Raw genomic sequence first — 13,214 nt, 5'->3', positions numbered from 1 at the left:
TATGTTTATTATGTGTAAGTAACTAAATCTTCTCAAGTCATCCCAAATTAACTAACATTCACCAGCTAGGGCATTTTGAAACGCCAGAACTGGTCGAACTAGAATCTTAATTTTACGAAATCCTAGAATTTGTAACATTTGTTATTTTATTTATTTATTTATTTATTATTATTATTATTATTATTTGTATCTTTTAGACATCAACTCCTATAATCTTAAAATAAAAATCTATCTCTAAGATTGTACTAAGGTAACGATTAATAAAAAAATGTGAGCGTTTACGCAAAATATCCTTGATTAATTGACTAACACGTAAGGCATACCTCAGATAAGAAAGCCCGCAGCCGACCCAATCATCACATAAAGACGCATCGACGGCCGTTCACGTCAAATAGACGGCTTTGATTGCCTCTCGCCTCCGTACACCTTCCTCTTCCCCTGAACTGGTTTCATAGCGCAAAACGAGCGCGTGGATGGGAGACGAACACATCGCCGCCTAAATAACCGTCACTTCTCTCTCGCTCGCTCTCTCTCTCATGCACGCATCTCTCGAAACCTCCTCCTCCAGGGTTTTAGGCGTCGTCTTCCTACTCAGGGTTTAAGGCGTCTTCGGATCGCTGGCGATGTGGGGGCTCGTAGTTCGCCGGGCGTCGGCCGGACGGAATCCGGACCTAGGGTTCCGTTCGGCCTCCACGACGGCGGGGATGACTTGCCGCGCAGTGGTGGTGCCACGGTTCGGCGGACCGGAGGTCCTTGAGGTGCGCGATGGCGTCGCCGTCCCCGATCTGAAGCCCAGGGAGGTGCTCGTACGAGCTCGTGCAGTCTCTGTGAATCCGTTGGACTTGAGAGTGAGTTCTCTATTACGTTCCTTCTTCTTTGGATCGATGCTAGTAGTTTGATTGCTTTAAGTGTAGACGGAATTTATCTTCTGGAAATAAATCAAATAGATTGGTGTTGTCTTTTGCTAGATTAAAGGTAAGGGCAGGTTGTTCGGATTTTCTTCCAATGATATACAAGTATAATCACAAGCAGGTTTGGTGGATGAATTGAGAAAGAAAAAGATTGTAATGCGCCAGAGAAATGAATCGTTAGCTGAGATTTTCAGATCTTTATACCAATTAGATTTGCAGCTAAACTTGATTGCTAATTTTGGTAACGTAATATATTATTAGTAGCAGTGGAAATAGTTTGTTATCGTGCTATTAAAGTTATTAACATTTACTATCTGCAGGTGCGATCTGGCTATGGCCGCTCAATATTTGAAGCAGCTTTACCACTAATTATTGGTCGGGATGTTAGTGGTGAAGTTGCAGCTGTTGGGTCTTCGGTTTCTTCATTTACTGTTGGACAAGAAGCATTTGGTGCACTCCATCCAACAGCTGTGAGAGAGCACGTACATTGATTTTGCCATTCTCTCAGAAGATGAGCTAACTCTTAAACCACCTTCCCTGACACATGTTGTAAGTAAATTTTTGCCGTTTCCTTGTCATATTGTAGTTTTTTTTTTCTTATCTTCTCAGAGTAGAAGGTTTTGCTATTTTCTGGTTGATGCTTATTGTGGTTAACATATTTCCATGTACTCTGAGGATTTTTATTGTAAGTTATGCACATGATTGTATTTCTTTTGAGATCTGTTGTTTTCTAACTCTTTCATTTTCATTCATACTATAGTCTCTTACAATGGGAGTTCCTTTTTTGGTCATGTGTGATTCTTAGTTTTTTTTTTATTTCATTCATTTCAATTCGGAGCCAAGATGGGAGGAAGGGCAAGTTTATTCATGGAAGGAAAGAAAAGAGTATTACTACTATTGAATCTTAGAGAAGACTGTTAGGAACATCCACGGTAAGAACTCAACAGACCATCAAAAACAAAAGAAAGCAATTTACCTTAAATTTTCTGCATCGATATATTGGGACGAATTTTAAACTCTCTCTCTCTCTCTCTCTCTCTCTCTCTCTGAAAATTTGGGAGATCATCCTAATAGTACACAAGGCTATCTATATGAGCAGCTTTCTAGTGTTCTCTTGCTATGGTTGGTTTCAAGGGGTTCATCCTAGAGAATGTGAAAGATAGTGAGAGTCATGAGAGTCATCATTCAGGGAGTACATTTTCCATCAGACAATGATTTAGAAGTCCTCCACAGTTAAAATAGAAGACCATAGTTACTATAAGTTTATAACTACTAACTAGAGGGGGCTGGTGTTAGGCTCTATGCATCATATGGTATGGTAATTGTAGATAACTAGATATCCTAGCATCTTAAGGAGTTGGTGGTTGGTGTTGAAATCTATGACAACACCTTACATCAAAAATGTCAAAATCTGCTAATTTCTCTTCTGTCTATATCTTGAATTTTTTTGGAGAATGTAAGCTAAATAAGCTATATCCTAGAGTATTGAAACCTCCCAAACAAGCTGGTTCTGCATAGAGTATTTATGGTAAAGTGTTAGTAATTTTATGGATGATCTTCATACAACATTATGATTATGTAATCTCTTGATAAATCTAATAGAAGTTGATTGTTATCAACCAAGTTCTCTAGGAGTTTCTTAAGTTATTGTTTGGGTATTATTGATGAGTTCCCCAGCTATTGAGATTTTTTGACTATAGCTGCTAACAGCTAATTATTTGTCAGTCAGTTTTCCTCGATTAATGGCATCCATTTTACAAGGTCGACTTCCTTAACAATCTTAATATTTGTTATGTTGCAGGAGGCTAGTGCAATTCCTTTCGCTGCTTTGACTGCATGGCGTGCATTACACAGTACAGCTCGAATATCTAAAGGGTATGTGTATAGATACATCATTGTTCGAAAACACATTATAGGAAACAAGTAGCCAAAAAAAAAGGTTAATGTATTGCCTATACTTTATTGCATTCCACCTTTCCAGAGAAGAGTTAAACTTACTCCTTCGTGGTATTAATTCTGTAATTATGTTGAAAAGGATATCAGATTATTGATCTACATCTTTTCCCTCTTCTTTCTGGGAATTTAGATTGGTTAAGTTGGAGGTTTCAAATAAAGGCACCTGATCCATACTTGCCTTATTCGTTTCAGTATATTTCTCAAAAATTGATTTATTTCTTCTACAGGCAGAGGGTGCTGGTGATTGGTGGAGGAGGAGCAGTTGGACTTGCTGCAATTCAGCTTTCAGTAGCTGCAGGGTGCAGTGTGTCCACTACATGTGGAAGCGGAAGTGTTGAAAGAGTTCTGGCAGCTGGTGCCGAGAAAGCTGTTGACTATACGAGGGAGGTAATGAAACACTCTTCTTTGTTGCTCCTCAACAAGCATAATAATTTGGGTTGTTCTTTGTTGCTCCTCGACAATCATAATAAATTGGTGGAGCATCTTCTCTCTTGAAGCACCATTATGATTCAGAACTGTGTCCATGCATTTAGCATGACTTGATCTGGTGTCAACGTTGTCTTTGCATGGTGGTACATTTGATTGGAAGTAGATAGGAGGAATCCAACACAAATGGGGTGAGACTTATTAGAAGAAATTCTTATGGGAAAAGGTTTATATTCCTCAAATTCCCATCAATTGTTAAATTACAAAGGTGCTTAAAAGTCTAGCTACTGTTAGCTTATAATGTTCTAAAATTTCACTGGAGCTCCATTATTTATAAGCTTCAAGTCTTCCACCACACTTTTGTACTTATTTTCTTTTTATGTGATTTATTTGTACTGAACCGTGCAAACTGTTATATAACTTTTTAATGCAAAAGTAGATGATTTTTTCTTATTAGATATCAAAACATAGACATGTGAGGATAATAGTCAGGAGTTGAAAAGACAGATACATAATAATACAATGTGATTTGATTTGTTGAAGAGCTGAGATTTAATTTCTGACAGTGGTATAAGTAATGAAAGTTCAATTAAAGTACTTTATATTTTTAATAGGAATGATATAGTCTCCCTTACCTAGTTTACAGTTCTGGACACATTTATTGGTTACACTTTATGATTTTGCTTGTCTTAAATCTTTATTTTCTTTACATGCATCATCATGTACTTCATTTTGCAGGATGTTGAGTCAGCAATTGAAGGTCAATTTGATGCTGCTCTAGACACTATAGGGGTACCTGAAACTGAAAGAATTGGAATTAATCTTCTGAAGAAAGGTGGTAACTACATGACACTTCAGGTAGTCAAATATCTTCTTTGCTGGTTTTTGTGTCAGCCCTTCTTGTTGGGATACTTTCCTTAAACATTCTTCTCTATCTCACTTTGTTAGGGAGAAGCAGCATCCCTGGCTGACAGATATGGATTGGCTATAGGTCTTCCTTCAGCTACAGCTATTTTACTGAAGAAGCAAATTCAGTACCGTTATTCTCATGGAATTGGTAACCACTCTTTTGTGTTCCTCTAGTTTCTTTATAAATAAAGTATCAGTACTAAAAGAAGGCTGTGATCACTGACGACATTCTACACATCTGTGTTAGTTTTAAGTTGTAAGCCGATGTCATCTTGGTAGATGAAATTTCTGGTTCATTACCATTCAACATACTTGAAAAGTGGATCACATATTTCGATCTATTAAACTGGTTTTCCATGCTATAACAGAGTAGTCTATGTGTCGCCTTAAAACTAACAAGATGGTCTCTCCTTTACGTCTTTGATTTATTAAATTTATTCTTAAAAAGGAGAATATTTACAGAAACCTTCTTCTGATTCATTATCTGATATTAGGGTATTGGTGGACCTACATGAGGGCCGATGCTGAAGGATTAGATGAGATCCGAAGACTCTCTGGATCTGGGAAGTTGCAGATACCAGTGGAGAAGACATTCCCTCTCAGTCAAGTAAGAGAAGCTCACAGGGTCAAGGAGAAGAGGCTAATACCTGGTAAGGTGGTGCTGGAAGTTGACTAATACCTGCAGGAGCTCTTTCCACAATAAATTTGGAAGAAATCTTGGTGTACGCTGTAAATCATAGATTGTTTTTTTTTACCTGAAACTGATTGCTATTGATATTGAAATAATCAATCTCTTCCTCTCTCTAAATTCTAGTGCCACTCATGGTCGATTAAAAAGAAAAAAAGAAAAAAGGAAAAGAATAAACCCTTTTTCAGGGACATCTATTCGTTTATATGAACGTTATATGAATGCTCAGTCTCCTTCACACAAGCATACATGTGCAGGGCACCTGCTGATAATTGAATTATAAATATTCATGCAATTTAAGGACTGACGAACAACTACGTTCAAATTAACCGAAGCTGTATAATCCAAAAAAAGCTAACCGAAGTTAGAGACATGCTGTCACGTTTAAATTTCAGAAGCCTATTTTAGTGGTAAAACAGCTAACTCTGATATTGGGTATTATCATCTTCTCATCTCTGATGATATTTTATACTGCAAACTGTAAAGAGGTAAAAAGATTCAAGCCGCCAAGGATCTTGTACCCCAAGAGGCCACCGATTGGTGGACATTTGAGTTCAGGATTTTGAATCCTCTAATGGTTGGTGATTGATGCTTTACTTAACTAGGGAACATAGTCTCCAATCGCCACTACATCAACAATTGGTTATGACCTCGCAGGTGGCAAACATCCTTCTGATAGTTACTTGGAGAAAGAAAGAACGCGCAAAATTTCAGAACAAGTAACCCAATTTCAATCCACATCTAAATCACTCAAAATCAAATTTTAATATTTTGAAAATATGTGCAGCAAAGCAACAACATGGCCCTGATTCAATTTCAGGAAATTCAGGCTGAGAAGATGATAAAAGGAGAATGAAATAAAAATCAGCACTACATCCCCTGCTTCTGTTTACACTCATGTACAGGAGATGGGTGTAGGATCCACCAGCAGCTATCTTGTTGAATGCTAACATCAACAAAATGGAATGATAAGAGACAAATGGGCAAGGCGTAGTTTGAGCCGCATAACATAAACAAGAAGTACCCAGTCACCCACCTAGAAGGCAACTGAGAGAAACTGTCATCCGAGCCTCTGAATCAATTAAGCAGCTGCTATTTGGTGGTTGCTTCCGCTGCCTGGGAAGGCTTGAAGTTGAGAATACCTGAAAGGCCCCTTCCTCTGGAAAGGTGCTCTAACTCCCTGATCCTTTGCTTAAGCAGCTCCACTTCTTTGCTTAAATCCTCCTCCTTTTGCTTCATACCCTATTATTCAGATCAAAGAAACAAGTTCTTTATGATATCAACATTCAAACGATAGCCCTTAGTAGCATGCAAACAGTCAAGTAAGTAGATTTAGGAATTAAACCCATCTGACAAGAAATTAGAGACCGCAACACCATTAACATTTTATCAATATGCTGAGTTTATGATATTTGCATTTGGCTATTCACATAGACCCATGACAAGAAACTCATAAGTACTTAATGGTTTATTTGCTCATATGTATTACCATTTTCCGCTCCCAAAATTTCTACTGAAATTTATTAATAGTTTTTTTTGTGCATCTATATGAAATTCAGAGGTACTAATCTGGCCTGATAATGATGTCACCAGCCATCTGGCTACTCCTTGCATCAAAATTTTGATATCGTCATATTTCTTTTACAATTTCTATTTGTGAGCTAGTTTGATAGAAGATTGGTTGCTTAGATGGAAGGCAAAGACAAAAATAATTAGATTCATAAGAAAACTCTAAGGAGCATGTAAACCACATTACATGTTATTAACGCCCAAGTTTTATGAGTTCTTGAGAAACAAATACTTTTGTAGTTATCCTGCTGGTTATTTCCTATGTTCTTCAGGAAATCTGAATGTCTATTAAATCTCACACACAGATCTCTTACCCAGTTATCCCCTATCAGATTTTAACCTTTTATTTTTGAGCTAGATTGATTTTTATTGGGTTTGTTGCACAATATTCGCTTATTTCATGTATCCAGCAATCAATCATAAGTTGATGGACATTATTTTAAAAGCAGTATACCATTGGTTAGAGCTAACAACTAGGTCTATTTCTTTAACTGTTGCTGTTAGTTATCTGTCTTCTGCAACTGCCTCACTCTCCTGAGGGTGACGTAGGATTTGAGCAATATCATTTATTACTTATTCTTGTCTATTGCATGTATCATATAACATAAGCTTACAACAGTGTGTTTTATCACTTTATATTCTCGTTTAACTAATCCACACAAAACTCTTGTTCTAGCCAGCTTATTTCAAGATAGAATTTAGCCGAAAGCCATAAAAAGACCTACAAATGAATCTGCGGATATTCCACAATAAATATCCACAAAGGAAGGAAAACCAGATAAGTGAAAGTGCGTTGGCACAATGCATTGCTATTAGAATGAAAAAACAAAAGCATAATATCGGACGAGTAAAAACATAGAGATCCATTATGTATTACCTCAATTTCCTGTTTGCGTACTTCTTCCTTTCTAGCTTCTGACCTAGCACTTCTTTGCACCTCAAAAATAACAAGAGCCCCAGCAACCTGAAAAGAGGCCACTTCTTACAACTTCAAACTTTTGGACATCACAAAGGAAATACAGTGAGGAGGACACAAAATCTATACTAAACGCTACCCTCTGGTGAAGTTTTTTCATGCATGAAGACAAATGTGTGCATATTTTCAAGATAAAACATGCTCATGATGAAAGCAAGAAGAAATGCTTGCAGGTCCATATGTTAACCGCACCTTCACCATAGCCAACTAAACCCCACCTCAAATGAAACAAGATGATAGCCACATAAGACAGACAAACATACATTTTCTATGCTCATTAGCACCCAGACATACTCAAATACTGATAACTGATAACAAATAATACTGCATATTCATGAATACATACTCCATTTGCTACCAACAAATGATGGAAGAGAAAAGATAGATACTCAATAGTTAATTATACCGAGAACACAAAGAGCTCCCCAATAAGATCTGCAGCAGCTTGAACAGCTTTCTCCTCGTTTAGAGGTCTAATTTCAACACTAGTTGAATGGCCATAAAGTCGCCTTTGCATATTTGTTGTGAAGCGATGATTTCCCTGATCATAAAAAACATACGAGCACATCTCATAAGTGACATGACCCAACAGAATAGTAGAAGCATGCAGCTTGTCTCACTTGAGACAAATAACTGATCTCAATGCACAGCATCACAATTTCCTAAACTTGCAAATGGGGGACCTATATGAGATATTACAAAGACAACATTCAAAAAATTAATATTCCTGGATATTGATACCTTGGCTCTATAGATCTTATATTTAAGTATTCACAGCAACAAGCTCACAGCCTCAAATTAGTCATTTACAGGAATGATGGAGAATATTAGTGAACCTTTTCCTAAATTTACTGCTTAAATTTGCAGTATCGTCTTTGTATTGAATAGTCACATATTGTAGATTGTATCATGACTGATGTACACTGAGATCACGAATCATACTCGCAATTAGATTTACTGGAACTAATCTACCAGTGTATGTTCCATCAGTCAGTTCTAGCTTGCAAGTTCTTATCTTTCAAGTTTCAAACTATAATTATGTAAACCATTTTAAGTTGCCAGACTCTGATCAGTCAGGAATTCAAGATTCAGAGATAATGATCCGGTAACACCAAAATCCACATGACAAAGTAATTAAAAGCACGTCTTTTTGACTTTTGAGTCACTTGCCAACATTTCTACCATGCCCCCCACCACCCTCCCCCCCAAAAAAGAAGACCTTGTTTTGAATCAAAACCCAACAAGGAATGGAAGAAGGAAGAACAGAAAACAAATGGAAACCTGGGCAAGGCTCATGATGAGCTGCCGAAACTTCGGGTGGAGGCCGGCCTGCTGCTTGAGCCTGGAAGCGATGGGTTTACTGAGGGTCTTCAACGCGAGGGACCCGAGCTTTATCACGGGCAGTATCATCCCTCTCCTCTCCTCTCTTTCAAGAATCTCGATCAATTTTCGTGTTCGATCTCCACGACCAATTAGGAGTAGATTCTTTTAATACCGCAAATGCGATCTTTAAGTTTCTTGGAGAAGAGGAAAGAGGGGGAGGAAGGAGACGCTGCGTTACAGACGGATTTGATTTCTTGACAAGTAGGAAGGAGGAACGGGACGCGGGGGCGGAGCAGAGTAGTTGACTCCACACCCAGGGCACCTAATCTCAACCCATGCACGAATCTCGAAGCAAAAAAAACCATACTCGTTACTTACCAAAATTGCAAAGACAATGATACAAACACCACAACTCTCACAAACGTCATCTTTATTACATTAAACTTTTAAATTATATATACGATATATAACTGCTACTATAAGCAGCACTGTATATATATATATAAGTCGATCTTTATTACATTAAACTTTTAACTTATATATACGATATATAATGACTGCTATTATAAACAGTACTAATATATATATATATATATATATATATTATATAGTTTAAGGGATAAAAATGAAACTATCCTTCTTCTTTTTAAACAATCAGGGTATTTGGCAACGTACTATTAGCTTGCCGGAAGGCTAGCAAGTGACTAGACTACAGAAAATTCATGCGCTCACGACTGCAGACAATCCAATGGGTCAAACTAAACACTAATAGATCATTCGTCTTGGGAGAGTGCCAGGGCAGGGCAGTAGCTATTCTTCGATTTGAGAATGGCATTCTCATTATAGCTATGTGGGAGCCTCCTCCTGGTTCGTCTGCTTTACTAACAGATGTGTCAGGTATCTGCTTGGGCTTGGCTTGAGACTTGTTAGATCAGGCTATTGACTCTGTCTCGAGTCTGATTCTAAGGAGCTAATGCGCATCATGCGTAATGGCGCCAGTTCTTGGCGTACTAGGAATATTATTTTAGAGTGTTTTATCCTTCTTAAGTTTTTTTAAGTTAAATTTTTTTATGTTTTCCGAGAATGTAATAAGTCTACCAACTAAACAGTAGGTCAGGTAGAAGAGTCTCTCGATCTTTCATTTTGATTCAAGGCGACTCGATCTCGTCTGAATTATGTAGCATACTTGATTTTGACTCATACCAAAAGTTTAGGCAAAACTAACACTGGCAAATTACAACTCTTTTACCACAGCGAAATTGTTTAGAAAAAGACACAACGAAAGCCACCGCAAAATTGTTTCTAATGATCCTGAAAATAGTTGAAACTAACAAATTAACATAAGGAGGATTTTTCCTGCATAATAAATAATATATGAGTAGGTGAGTTACAAACTTATTTATCATTAGTGCAATTTTAGTCCACATGAACTCTACGTAAGAAGGTGTGTATATAATTAGAAAAATCAAACAGCTCCTTCTTGGCATCAAAGACCAGCTGGGGCTCTCCGCTCCCGCTTCCATCTCTATCTCATTCCGAGAGGAAGGACAACCTTCGGATCCCTCAAGCCAAGGAGACACCCAAGGTCTATCTGAGTTACCAGTTTAATTTAATACAAATTATTTTATTTGAGATGCAAAAAAAAAAATGGGTCACTTCTTTAGACAGTACATAGTAGATAATAGATATAATGTTTGGTGTGCAAATTTTCATTATAGCACGAGACGTTAAAAAAAGAGATTAATTACGCTGACACCCCATGAAGTATACTCGGTTTCCGTAGGAATTTTCTAAATTTTTTTAGATTATAATGTCTCCCCTAAACTTTGGGGCAAAGTGAAATGGATAACAGTGACGACAGAAAACGCATAATGACCAACTATATACATAACAAGTTAACAAATTCATTAATTCAGTAAATAATAATAATAAACAAATTACCCAAGTAATCTCAAACCATCGATCTCCTCCACCAAACCCACGCAGATCACCTCGTCGGAGTACTCCGATAGAGGTGGCGATTTAGTTCTTCTTGGGCTCGGCGTTAACTTTCTTATCAAAGCATTGTCATCGCCGCTCTTTGGACGTCGTAGGATTCCATGGCTGGCCAGGTGACGTCATCAAGCTCGAGGAAGGCTTGAAAGATGCCAGCTCGACCTTTTCCCTCACCCTCATCGCTGGTAAAAGCTCCTCCTCAAGGCCAGCAAATTGATCCGTCGGTGTTGCCCCTCGTCGATGCTGCTGACAGTGAGGGGGGAGGATTTTGCTTGTCATCATGCTCTTCAGACGTTGTCGGATTCCGCGACGGGTGGAGCGACGCTATTGGACTCGAGGAAGGGTTGGACGAGGCTAGCTCGGCCCTTGCCCTTGTTGTCACCACAGGCAGAAGCTCCTCCTCAAGGCCGGCGGACGGATCCGCCGGCGTTGCCCCTCATCGATGCTGCCAACGGTGAGACGGGGGGGGGAGGGAGGATTTCGCTAGTGTCATCGGACTCCTCTCGACTATTGGATTTCACAGTGAGCGGGGCAACCTATCGGGCTCAAGGAAGGCTTGGACGAGGCTAGCTCGACCCTTGCCCTCGCCCAAACCTGCAAGTGGAAGCTCCTCCTCAAGGTCGGTCGACAGATCCGTCGGCGTTGCTCCTCGCTGATGTTGTCGTCGATGAGATGAGGGAAGAGGGAGGAAGACAAGCCGACAGCAGGGAGGTTGGCTAGCTGGTTCCTTGTTGTCACAGGCCGATGGCGGGGAGGCGATGTTGGTGGCCAGCGATGGTGAAGGGGTAGTCGGCGGTGATAAAGGGGCGGTCAACGGTGAAGGGGAGAAGTAGGTGTAGACATGATCATCGGGCGGGTCGGGCCGGGTTCGGGCTGGGCTTTTCGGGCAACCGGGCTTAAATATTTGTTCACGACCCGACCCACCAATCATTCGGGCCAGGTCGGGTTAGGGTCGAGCTAGAATATTCTAACCCGTTACCGCCCACTAGCCCATTACATATTGGGCTTGGGTTGGGTATAATGGCTCTAACATAATGCATTAAATATAAAAATTAGTATATTTTATTGGGCCCAATTTAATGGGCTTATATGAAGATATTTTAGTTATCATTCATATACTTATATATTAATATATAATTTACTAAATATCCAATGTGGGACTAAAATAATTATATAAATATGCATACATTATGGATTGGGCTATAGTCTATAGATGAGAGTAGTGGATCGGGCTGGGTCGGGCTGGCAAAGGCTTAGCTATTAGCCAATGCCGCCCACTACCATATTGGGCTTGGGTCGGGCCGGGCTTAGCCCGGTTAAAACAGGGCGGATTTGGGCCAGGGTTGGGCGGGTCGGGCCTAATGATCATGTCTAAGTAGGTGATAGTGGATGGGGGAGGAAGACAATAAATTTTGATAATAAGTTAAATTAATTATAATAATATTTTTTTATTCTAATATAATTAAAATGTTTATGAGGACATCTATGTTATTTCTGGGAAATATGACTGTTATGTAAGCTGACTCGTCTAATTTTTCTCATGGCATACTAACAAAAAAGTGACATTGACATAAAAAAGGTTAGGGGTCCCGTAAAAACTGAGTATACTTCAGGATATTTCAGCGTAATTAATCCAAAAACTATTGTTGGTTCTCTTGGAGATGAACAGATCTTCTGAGTAGAGTGCACCAACTTCATGCATTTGGGACTGCATGCTTCGGTACACAAAATTATAAACGTTTTCACTAACTAATTAGTTGTTGTTTTTTTATTTTTAGTTGACTAATTAGATTAGGAAAAAGTACAAAGAAATCATTAAACAAACAAAGGAAAAAGTACAAAGGATTATTTAAGAAAGGTACAGAGAAACGTTTTATTGATCATTAAAATTATTGATCACTAAGCTTAACGATCGTCGAAATTATTGATCACGTGGATTACATGCTCTGACAATATCAAAGGTCCTCGCAATAAAAAAAACGTAGATAATCTTATATTTATACTTCTCTCTCAATAGATTGTGATCTTTCTCAACTTGGGGAGATTTGGAGTATATAATACTATAATGATAAAGTAGTGGCGGAGTTAAATTTTTTATATAAATATTATAATTAATTTTACATTATGTATATCAAATGACTATTAAATTGCAACAAATAAATAGACATATATAAAACCTATCAAAACACGCATACCGAAAAGTAATTACAAGTCTCCAAGCCGACTCATCATATTTTAAAACATTTGTATGGAAGACATTAAAAGTATGGAAAACATCATTCTCAAGTTTCATATAAGCTGGAATCAGCGATAGAGTTCCAACAAGCCTATTAAGCGGGTTAGCGATAGAGTTGTTGCAAGACTCATATAACAAACCCTCACCAAGTCTAGGTTAGCAAGGATATAGTTATGAACTATGTGCTCAATTGTCCACACACAGCGATAGAGTTCCAGTAAGCCT

The 13,214-nt window shown here is 38.5% G+C and overlaps 2 protein-coding genes across 2 annotated transcripts; one reads left to right on the top strand and one right to left on the bottom strand.

Annotated features, from left to right (window-relative positions):
• Positions 1 to 487: 487 nt before the first annotated feature.
• LOC140788056 (uncharacterized) lies at positions 488 to 5,010 on the top strand. Its single transcript, XM_073137162.1, is given in 8 exon segments — positions 488 to 848; positions 1,232 to 1,387; positions 1,389 to 1,460; positions 2,713 to 2,786; positions 3,095 to 3,254; positions 4,032 to 4,151; positions 4,242 to 4,350; positions 4,697 to 5,010. Coding segments are annotated over 8 exon segments (1,098 nt in total). The 5' UTR covers positions 488 to 623; the 3' UTR covers positions 4,879 to 5,010.
• A 733-nt stretch (positions 5,011 to 5,743) lies between these two features.
• LOC140787941 (OPA3-like protein) lies at positions 5,744 to 9,034 on the bottom strand. The gene is made up of 4 exons (XM_073136982.1): positions 8,717 to 9,034; positions 7,842 to 7,976; positions 7,337 to 7,423; positions 5,744 to 6,132 (listed from the first exon to the last, which is right to left on the bottom strand). The coding sequence occupies exons 1-4, from the start codon at positions 8,843 to 8,845 to the stop codon at positions 5,983 to 5,985; spliced, it is 501 nt and encodes a 166-aa protein (XP_072993083.1). The 5' UTR covers positions 8,846 to 9,034; the 3' UTR covers positions 5,744 to 5,982.
• Between the last annotated feature and the right edge of the window lie 4,180 nt (positions 9,035 to 13,214).

The sequence above is a fragment of the Typha latifolia genome, chromosome 5 (assembly GCF_019914945.1).
Source record: "Typha latifolia isolate L0001 chromosome 5, TyphaL0001v2, whole genome shotgun sequence".
In the NCBI taxonomy this organism is placed as follows: Eukaryota; Viridiplantae; Streptophyta; class Magnoliopsida; order Poales; family Typhaceae; genus Typha; species Typha latifolia.
Note: the sequence above shows the minus strand (reverse complement) of the source record. Positions and strands in the feature narration are given on the sequence as shown.